At 34.0% G+C, this 11,776-nt stretch overlaps 1 protein-coding gene across 1 annotated transcript; it reads right to left on the bottom strand.

Moving 5' to 3' along the window:
- Nucleotides 1–9,683: 9,683 nt before the first annotated feature.
- Nucleotides 9,684–10,852, bottom strand: LOC134717985 (uncharacterized). The gene is made up of 2 exons (XM_063580483.1): nt 10,469–10,852; nt 9,684–10,400 (listed from the first exon to the last, which is right to left on the bottom strand). The coding sequence occupies exons 1-2, from the start codon at nt 10,850–10,852 to the stop codon at nt 9,684–9,686; spliced, it is 1,101 nt and encodes a 366-aa protein (XP_063436553.1).
- Between the last annotated feature and the right edge of the window lie 924 nt (nt 10,853–11,776).

Below are 11,776 nucleotides of genomic sequence, written 5' to 3' on the forward strand. Positions count from 1 at the left end.
TAATTTGGGCTTCAATATCAGAGACTATATCATTAATAAATACCAAGAACATAAGGGGACCTAATATAGAACCTTGTGGGACGCCAGCGTTAGTAGATAACCAGTCAGAATTTGAACCATTTATAACTGCTCTTTGAGACCTCCCATTCAAATAATTTTCTATCCATTTAAGTAAGTTTCCAGATATACCATATCTTTGTAATTTAATGAGAAGACCTTTATGCCAAACTCTATCAAACGCCTTACTTATGTCACAGAACACAACCCGTATTTCTTTGCCACTATCCAAAGCTTTACCAAAATCATTCGCAATGTCTACCAACTGATTTACAGCAGAGTCCCCTTTGGTGAAGCCAGACTGGTTTTGCGTTAGAATATTATTCTGTCTTAGGTAATTATAAATATGTTTATAAATACAGCGTTCCATACATTTTGATAAGACGCTTAAAAGAGATATAGGTCTGTAATTTTTAACTTCGTTTGGTGAACTTTTTTTAAAGACAGGTATGACATTAGCTTTTTTTCCATTGGCTAGGAAATTCAGCTTTCCTTAACGAAAGATTAAATAATTTGCAAAGAGGATATTTTATGATCGATGAAGCTTCTTTTAATAACCTTGGACTTAACGTGTCAAATCCAGATGCTTTAGACGGATTAAGAACATTTAAGGCATCCTCAATTTCTGTTTCATTTAATTCAATTTCGTTTAAGTTGTTAACAGCATCGTTAAGGTTACTTAAGTTATCGGTCTCTATATCGTCTAGTTTAGATTGTGAAGCAAAGTAAGAGTTAAATTCGTTTGCTTTTTCAATATCATCAAAGATTAATGTCCCGTTTCGTTCGATAGGTGGTATACCTTTATCGCTTGGTTTAATACCAGAAAATTGTTTAACTGTTTTCCACCAGTTAGTGCTAGACGGGCTACCATTCATAATTTTATTTATAAGGTTATTATTGTAATCTTCTTTAGATTTTCTAACAAGTCCACTGACTTTGTTTCTTATTTTTTTAAACTTATTCCAGTCAGATTGTTTATTAAATTTTTTAGCCTTTCTATGAATTCTATTTTTTTTCCTAATCATTTTTTTAATATCATTTTTTAGCCATACAGGGCTGTTTTTTCGAACTGTAATAATTTTATTGGGGATACTTATAGCAGCTGCTTGAAGTATCGTATTTGTTATATTCTCAGTTACTTCGTCTACAATGTCGGATGCTATTATCGTGTTCCAGTCCGCTTCATTTAGAGTATTTCTAAATAATTCGTAATCGCCTTTGTCATATAACCATAATTTACGTTTAAAAGTTTTAAGTGGAGTTTTTAAGAAGTTCAAAAAGCCAATAACAGGACAGTGATACCGAATTTGATCTGTCAGCGGTGAGCCAACGCAACAGTACGAAATATCATTTACGTTACTTGCCATTATTAGGTCTATCAGTGAAGTTGAATTTTCTGTAAAATGTGTTGGTTCATCTATCATTTGGGTTAGGCTGAACTGGTTTAGTAGTGCTTTTACTTTAGAGTTAGAGGTATTCAGTTGGTTCTCGTTGAAGTCCCCTGAGACTATAATATTATCTTTGTTGTCGTTTAATGCCATATCTAAGCTTGTTTCAACTTTATCCCATGTTTCGTGTCCACTATTTGGGGGAATGTAAAAAGTACCAAACAAAATATTTTTGTTTTGAATTTTAAGCTCCAACCAGATAGCTTCAGGCTCATCAATTTCTAAGTCAGGGCGACGTCGTACATTCAAATTATTTTTAACATACACTACCACTCCCCCTCCCAGTTTTTGAGGGCCCCTGTCGCGACGGAAAGGACTATGGAAGTTTAATAAGTTTATTGAATCGTCAGTATGACTACTATTTAGCCAAGACTCAGTAAATGCTAATATATCGAATTCTTCATATTCAGCTTCAATTAGATCTATCTTAGGAGCTAAACTCTGGATGTTTAGATGTAGGAAAGATAAAGATTTCGAGAACAAATCGTAAAAATTTGACAAATCGTTAGAGTTTATAGAACTTTCTGGCGATGCTTCATAATCAGATGGACCTGGATTTGTTTCAATGCCACTAAGAATCAGTAATATTTGTAACACAATTAATATAAAAGAAATACCAATTATTTCTACACTTTGTTGGCGGGTTTCCACAATAAATTTTGTATTGTTAGATTTGGGTTGTTTCCCTTGCGGTACTTCAAAAACCAGACGAATCAATAAAACGAGTGCTAACGCTTGGGGTTTGTTCTTACTGGTAGCTATCAGCATGATACAAAATATGTCAAATAAAGAGAGTTTTCCTTTAAGGCCTACACTGTTATTGAAATTGCCGATTCTCATGCGATATTGCTCATTGCTTACTCCCATTGAACTATGTTACTCCTGTATCAGAAATTGTGTCGCACTGAGAACGGCAAAGTCGTATGAATATACCTATCTGCATTTTGTCTTTCAAAAAAATATATGTACAAAGTTGAGGAAAATATTTAACAAAATTATAAGAACTGAAGAATGCAATAAAGAACGGTAATGCTATATACAGGTACATGATATGTATGGAGAAGTGGATGATATTGGAGGAGGTTTAATTATTATACAGCGGTAATCAATTAGTTAATACCATTGTACGGTTAGTCAATACTATTTACTATTTCACCTTGACACTGTTGATAAATGTTACGCATGGTTGGTGTATTTTACTACGTTGAATTGTGGTTCATAACATATCGTATACTAGTATATATAACGTAGGATCAATATCAAAACATACATGTACATTTGATCAGTAAATTGAAAACAAAGATACATGGGTTTAAATAAAGAGATCAATTAGTACAAATACACGCTGTGTTCTGGGTATTTATACATGCTATGTCTATAAAAAGGCTTGAAAATTACCACTAGTAATTCTTACCCTACGCAACGCAAGGTCAACAAAAAATGAAATAAGTCTGAACCAAAAACGAAAAAAAATAAAAAAATAATCAGGTTGTATACACTTCTTAATCATGCATGTTGTATAAATGTGCCAAATAAAACTGCTGTTGTAGTCTTACGGTTCAACGTAGTTACAGATAGCAGTATGAAGGTGCTATTTTACTTATATATCACCTGCAATAACGTGGCAAGATGGTGTATAAAAAAGATATCTATCATGATGACATTGACAATTTTGAGATAGACATATTAAATAATTGCTTTTCAAGAGATGGAACTTTGTATAATTAATTACTGATGACATAAGAGACCGTACTAGTAGTGATTAGGAAGTAATTATACTGAGACTATGATTTCAAAAAGTGAAACATGTTAAAGTTAGCTATATAAGATACAAATATAAATCATAAGAACACATGAATTGTTAGGAGTGGCCATTGGCGCCGGATTTTTTTGCGGCTTCAGATTCGGCATATGTTATGAGTTTGCCTTTTGGAGATGGTCGGGATTCTATTTCAAGTCGCCTATCTCTAGCCTGGAGCTCAAGTCTCCCAAGAAAGTCCATAGTCCCTGGATAGCAGAACAGAGAGCAGAACTCCATAAATGCGGCCATAGTATGACAACGTGTATTTGATCTTGATTGTCTTTGACTAGGATTTTCCCGTCGACTGACCACATATCTTGGATCATGCGTTCGATTTTGATTTGCCTTGCTTTATAAGCAATATTATTGCGAGTTTTTGTCAGATCTTCGTTCATATGGACTTTGTGGGTTTCACGCTTGTTCTTCAAATGCCGTTTACATTTAAGTATCCGTTTCTTAATTGCTGGGTCCCTTAATCTGACGATAATTTGTCTCGGTACTGTGTTTTTGTTGTTCCATGGATTACTTCGTGGGGTGCCTATTCTATGCGAACTGCATCGCAATATGTGTAATGTCTTGTTGCGACAGTGAACATGTGATCGTCTGGGATGTTTCTGATATGGATTGATGTTCTAGAGAGCTTAGGCCGGCTGGCACGGGAGAATGATGGATTACTGACGGATCAATACGGACAGGCGACGTGCATGTGTCGTTATCTTTTGTTGTTGACATAATGTAAATTTTGTTGTGTTCTTGTTGAGGTGGTGTTGGTCTACTGTCTCTGCGTAGTCGTTTTGATTGATCAGGGGTCTGCATTGACCTGATGTTAATACACCTAAATGTAACTATTGATGTTGTTGTTGTTTTTGTTATTGTTTATATATCATACACAGGTGTGGGAGATATGTCAGGTGATTATGTTGAGTACAAGGTGTTTTTAAACTGAATAGAACTCACATGAAAGAAAATGAAGTGTCCATTACACTGAATTCCAACTGTTTATATCATTTTTTAGATATCATTTATCACTAAAATGTCATCCCGAGTTCCAAGAACACTAAAGCAGGATCCTCCAAATCAAAGATAAAGTTTACAGTATCACATTTTCATTTTTTTTGCAGGAGCAAAAAATAACACTACCATTACGCTCGAGCATGCGCATAGGTCTTTCCACATCAATTTTGTAAAGTATTGATGATAAGCTATCTTTGGTTTACTCAAAATTATTATTGTCGTCAAAGCAACGTTTTCTTCACACTGATGTTAAATAAATGTTTCTATATATTTTTGTCTGACATAAGGGAGATATTGTCAATTTTCTTTTAAAAAAATGTCACTTTTGATCTCACATGATAGCTTTGTTTATACTAATTCCAACAAAAAAACTGGTTCCTATATACTTTTGCCAGAAATAAGGGAAATATTAGGTACATCCATTTTAGTGAAGGTCGCTTCCGATCTTAAATGATATATATATATATATATGTATGCATATTTAAAAAAAAAATAGTTTCTAGCTACTTTTCAAAGAAATAATTGCCAAAATGGCTACTTACGGTTTACTCAAGGTCACTTCCGTTATATTTCATAGTCATATGACAACAACAGTTTGCAAAGGAGAAGAAGAACTATTCTCCACTGATTCCGAAAATATATGGTTTTTATATAATTTTTATTCAACTAAAGGAGATAATAAGCTACTACCGGTTTAAAGAATGCAACTTCCGGTGTCATTTAAAGGATATTTATGCTTTTTTTTAATATTTAATTTATAAGTACAACTGCAAAAAAAGCTACTTCTGGTTTGTATGTGTCACCTAACCCTTTGAAAAAGACACTATGGCTACAGCATGTACCAGAAGTTATATGTGATTTACCTAAAAAATATCAACATTAACTCCTATATGGAATAATCAGATCGCTTTGGACTAAATGTACCATTTGTTCGTCTCAAGAACCCACACATTCAGCATCAGTTCTTTAATGTGCAGCTTTTATAATTTTAAAATTGACCGAAGCATCCTGAGGTTTCAACAAGCAATTTGGAAAAATGAATTTGTCGATTTCTTGTATGGTTGCGAAGGAGATGCACACACAAGTAAAACAGTATTTGGGGAGATACTCTTACAAACAAATTAGTTTGGTCTAGCAGGGTCAAAATTAAAATCGTATAAAATGTACGATAACATATACAAAATATTAAAGCGATGTGTTGCACGAAAGAACAAAATTTGAAGGAAGAAACAAATAAATAATTAAAAACCAATTGTTCAGAGAAAATTGAAGATATTTCCACCTGAAACGATATCTGTTGATATGCTGGCACTTATGGTAGAAGCATCGTTTTGGGACAAAGAACGATAACTCTTTCTAGACGACCCATCTGAAAAGTTTCGTCACTCTCGTTAAATCTCGTACGATTTTTTTTTTAATGGCTGCCAAAATTCTCGTTTCAACGCAATCTTGAAAAAACGGGACAGATCGGAATAATTTCGATGTTATATACGTCATGAATTTTTATTTGTTTGCAAAAACAAGAATTCAGAAATTTTGGTAACCTGTGTAGTTTATTTAAATTTTATCGTACCACGGAAATTACCGAAGTTAGGACAACAACATCTGACGCCATGTTTCGTCTGCTACAACATTCCATTATCAGTGAGGTCAAAACAAATCACCTAGATAATAATCATGGTACTGCATTTAAAAGTCACAAAATCATAGTAAACGATAACATATTTAGTGTAAAAGTTCCGTCCAGTCATGGGAACACAGTAAAAAACTCTGCAAGTAGTAGATTTCGGATTTTTTTATAATGGCCATGCGGCATGCGGGGTAAACTCCGGTGCACCGGTTGTGGTTGACCATGACTACTTATGTTCACCTGCCACATAATTCCCCATACCAAAGAACAGTGATAATGACGTTGGTTATACTGTTGAATGTGATCACGGTAGGTCATGAAACCCACAGACTAATTCAAAACTTATGATTAAGATTAACCCCCCATAATTCACAATCAATCTGTCTGGTTTTTTTAAAAAGTTGGTTAAAAAAGTGACAATAAATGTGCAATTTGGGTACTCTCATGTTAGCAACTTCACAGCTACAAATTTATTTTCATGACTTCCTTTGGCAAACTCTCAACAAATCTTTTCACTGATTATGTCACATAGATCCCTTTAATAGATACAGTCCCAGGAGATGGAAACTGTTTTGTTTTCTCTCTCTAAGTTCAATCATAAAAGGAGACTTAGAGACTTGAGTCTGAGTAGTACATTTAAGTACAAACTATATATTGTATGCTCTCATATTGTCCAAAATTGGATTTATGGGAAGATGGGAGTTAATTTCATAATATAACCCATGATAATACCATGACTTTGATAGGTATATAAATGTACAGGGCATACATTACTTGGGAGATTATCATATTTGTGGGCTACATCCTTAAACATTCAAGCTGCAACAGTCACCTGTATATTTTATGCATCAGTTTAAACCGGATCAAAAAACATTTTCACTCTACCAAGTACTTTATCACTATATCACTATCAGGTTCACATTTGAACCTATTTAGCAATACACACTTATGGTTATATAACATTACAGTACCAAAACTGTACTCTGTCTCAGTAACTAAAATTGCACCTATTCAACAATAAAAAGCTGTGGAAATCTTACAAGTTTTCTTACACCATGTGAAGTTATCTAATTATCATCTTTTTAAAATGAGTAAATTAAATTTGTTACCAGCATCCTTTTCTTCAAAACATAAAAGTTTTAGCATGGAATAATGTCAAATTTATTGAAATATTTGAAGAAATAAAACAAAACATCTGTTTAGATCCAGTTTTAAGGATTTGAAATAACATGTAATGATGTATTGAATTTGGGTACTGACCTCATTACAGAATCATGGATTGTTTGGAGGTCAGTTGAAACCCATTTTTCTATGACTCTGGATGAACTCAAAATTAAATTGATGACCGTGTAACTATATTGTAAACAAGGAAAGTCTAAAAAAATAAGCACAGAATAAACTTTTGTCTGGTTCATAAAAAAAGTTGGTGAAAAAAATTCACAATATAGGTGCAATTTGGGTACTCTCATGTTAACAACTTCACAACAGAACTACAAATTTATTTTCATGACAAAAACAAACAAAAAAGTACAAACCTAAAGGCAATAAAATGCTTTGCCATGCACAGCCTGATACGACCGCAGATGTATATTGAGCATGTAAGTAACACAATTTTTTTTTATGTCAGTTGAAATCAAACATATTTTAATTTTGGATCCTTTAAACTTCAATATGGACTAATTTGAAAACAGGTAGCAGGTAGACCCACATATTTCTATTCAGCAGAAGTCTCTAACTACATATCTCCTTAATTTCATATGATAGTAAGTCCTACAAAAATATTGAAAATGTGTACATTTAATTTTTTTCTAGCTTCTCTCATGTGAAAGCAGTACCTTTTTGGTCACTATTAATGTGTTGCGTCTAAATAAAAATTGTAACACTTTATAGTGACTGAACAGGTTAAACAAATACTTCTCAAGAAATCAAAAAAAGAAGACAACTTGAAACAGCACAGCCATGCCAGTATATGTATGTATAAAACTCAGATCAGAATAGCATGGACAATATGTTAGTGCTATGTCCTTGTGAATTTATTGTGAGGAAAGTTATCAATAATTCTGCAGATAATGCAATTTTTTCAAGTGTTTTGTACATTACTGTTAAAATTTTCACACAATCAGTGAAACATCCAAACAAGCTAAACTGAATTTTTCTTACTGAAAGTTTCAAACATTGACAAATGTTTTATTTACCAAATTACTCATGTGTTTCTGTGAGAAAAAAAATAATCATCTGCAATTTTTGGAATTAAAGGGAAAGAAGATCCTTTTCTCGCTCTGGGGCATGTCAATTGTGAATATATACTTACGGTTACTAAATATATTTTCTTTTTAATGATACTCACATCAACATTATCAAGAAGTACATGTACATCATAGGAAAAATGCACATACTACAGATAAAATATTTAAAACACCCTATTTTGAGTGCATCTCCTGCCAAATCTGTATTTGTTGCATCTAAATATATACTAGATGAGTATAATTAATGTAAATAAGGTAATTTTTGGAAGAAAAACCAAAAATTTAAAAAAAATATACACCCAATAATGTTGTACTATAACCCCAAAATCAATTCTTATCTTCCTTTTGTGTATTAAACCTCCTAGTAAAATTTCATGGAAATCCATTTACTTAACTCAAGTTATTGTCTGAAACCAAATGTGTCTTCTTGAAAACAACTATGATATGCTTAAGCATTACTTGAAAGCAAATTTTTTACATGCTTGTATTTCCCATTTCCATTCTCAATTTTATTTTGCTGTCATATAATAACTTGAAAAGTAAGCTACATTATGAACATGTGACAACAAAAATATATGCAAAAAATGACATAAAACCGACTCTGAATTTAATAGTACATCATATTGATGTAGAACTCACAATCTGAAGATGAGCAGAAATACAAATGTTTTTTTTTTTCGAGTCAGATTTTTTTTTACCGAAGCCTTTCAGGTCTATCATTAAAAAATATCTAGTCAAAATTTAACACTAGTATTAAGGTTTATCATTACAAATTGGCAAATACAGCCTTATTATCACGTAAAACAAATACTGTGTACAGACTGACATGTGCGGCTTGGGAAGTTTTTATATGTTTAGATATATAACAGTTAAATTTATTTTGCATATCTGAAAGATAAAATCATTTTTATTAAAGATCTGAATTCAAAATATTTTCTTGTCCTTTGCTTTTTTATTCATCAATTTGGGAATCAGAATATTTTTTTCAGGAAAAATAGCATTTTCCATCTAAACTTATAATTTTATTTTAGACATAAACTTTTATTAGAAAGTATTATTTTACCAACAGAATAGTGGAAGTCTGAACACTTTTCCTGAGACAATCGTAACTGCAAAAAACGTTAAAACATTCGAACGAAGACTAGATAAATATTGGAAAGAACATCCTATGATTTATGACTACACAGTAGATTACAACTTCATGATCGGAGGTAGCACAGTACTCAACAGTGATAGTGACAGTGAAATAGAGCCAAATATAGAGGAACAAGCTGATCTCCTGCGTTTGAAAATACTTAGGTAGGTAGGTATACGCCAATGTAGCCTTAGACATTCGTTCTGAACATGCATGAAATATTTGCCACTGCCTCAATCCTCAATCTTAAGGCCTGTTGGCACGAATTGTCCCAATGTGCGGTTTTCCTCTCTGGTGCGTTTTCCTCGACGTATTTTCTTCTCTGTGCTGCATTCAATTTGGTATGCGCTGGTTAAGATTGGGATTGAGGAACAGCAGTATTAAATCTGCCCGTTCTGTCAATGTAATGCGCCACTGTTTGTAATTTAACTTTTGTTTCTTCTGTGTTCTCGCCGTCCAGTCTCGTTAGCATAGTAGCTAAATTCAAGTTTCTGACCCCGACCTCTTTAGATATTTGGTGTAGCATATCTTCTCGTTCGTTTTCATAGCAGGAACACTCCAGAAGGAAATGTTGAGGCGTTTCAGGTGCTCCACAGTTGCATGACTCTATGGCGTTGGTTTGGCCTACTCGGTTCTTGTAGTAGTTGAGTTCTGTGTAGCCAGTTCTTAGTTGGGCGAATATACTGAAGTGTCTTTTAGTTGGGAAATCAAACATAATTGAGTGTTTTGTAGTTGGTATTTTTTCATAAAGGTCCCTGCCTCTCTCAGATATTTCCCATCTTCTATGCCATTTATTTCCTGTACTTTTGTACGCTGCTTGTTTGACGTCCTGTAGTGTTATGGCGTTATTTTCTGGTGGTAATTCTTTTGCTTCCCATGCCGCTGTTTTTGCAAGGATGTCGGCCTCATCATTACCAGCTATGTTGACATGTCCTGGTGTCCATGATACAATTAGATTGAGTCCTTTTTGCCTAAGATGTTCAATATTTTCTTTTATTTCTCTTATTGCGGAGATGTAGCTGTTTGGGTCCCAGTTCAGTGTAAGTAATTTAATCCCACGGCGCTTTGACTGTCAGAGAAAATTTTGATTCTTTGTATTGCATTGTAAATGTTTTCTGTAATGCAGTATTCTAGGACCATGAGAATTGCTATGAGTTCCGCCAGAAGGATGGATCCTCTTTGTGCCACAGGTCTATGTAATCTGGCAGCAGGCTTAATGTGTTCAGCATAGATAATTGCACCTGCTCCACAGGGTCCTGGGTTACCTAAGCATGATCCATCTGTAAACGATATTGCTTGTTCTTGTGTGCAGTCTCCCATGAGTTGGTTAATGGTTTCCTGGCAGAGTTCTTGTTGCTCATTTGTCCTCGATTTTGAGTTGCCTAGTCGACTCCAATATAGAGGTTTTAATTGAGTCATTTGAGTTTCTCCCAGTCTGTAGGTAAACTCTGGTTCAATGAGATCGATGTCTATCTTTGTCTGTTTTTCCATTTCTGCTGCTTGGCTTAGTGCTTTGCCCATTGGTGTTGGATACTTGTCATATGCGTCATGTTCTTCATACCTCACAAGTTGCTGTTTGATGGGTTCCTGTGCAGATTTGGATTTAATCTTTGCAATCTCTTAAATGGCTATTTTTTCTAGCCTCAGGTCTATTAGCATAACTCCTGATTCTACTTCTAGTGCTTCTCTGCCAGATGTTGTAGGCATATCCATGCATAGGATAAGTGCTTTTCTTTGTACTCTGTCAAGTTTTTGCAGGTCTTTTGGTTCTGCTATTTGCCATGCCGGACTACAATATTCCATGACTGACCTGACTAGACTGTAGTATAATTGTAATAACTTTTCTGTCTTTAAATTGCTGATTTGTCTCACTTCTCTCAGAATAGTTAAATTACGATTTGCCCTCTTTTCAATTGCATCAATGTGTTTACTGAAGGTCATTTTCTCGTCCATAATGATTCCAAGGAGCTTTGGTGTTGAGTTGTATCTCAGTTCTTTACCTTGAATCAATATGCGTTTGTCCTCTTCATCGATGTTTTTTTTTTAAAAGATGCATATTTCAGTTTTGTCTAGGTTGATGTTTACTCTCCATTTTTGAGTCCATTTCACTGCCTTTTTGATGTCATCCTTCCTTCTATCTTTGAGTTCCAGTATCTGGTCTGGTTGAGCTGTTTGCCAGAGTGTTCCGTCATTAGCAAATTTGGTGTAGTCTCCTAGAATGTCTCCCAGGAGGTCGTTGATAAAGATGTTGAATAATGTAGGAGCCAGAACTGATCCTTGTGGTAGCCCTATCTTTGTTTCAAATTCTTCACCTTCACTGAACGTTAAACAACCAACAACCAATCAATATATAGGACATTATAAAGCTGGCATTTAAGGTAGCGCCTTCCTCATATTACTAAAATATCAAAATCCAGTTTAAAATATCATTTCCAGTGTCAAATG

Source organism: Mytilus trossulus, chromosome 5, assembly GCF_036588685.1.
Source record: "Mytilus trossulus isolate FHL-02 chromosome 5, PNRI_Mtr1.1.1.hap1, whole genome shotgun sequence".
NCBI lineage: Eukaryota > Metazoa > Mollusca > Bivalvia > Mytilida > Mytilidae > Mytilus > Mytilus trossulus.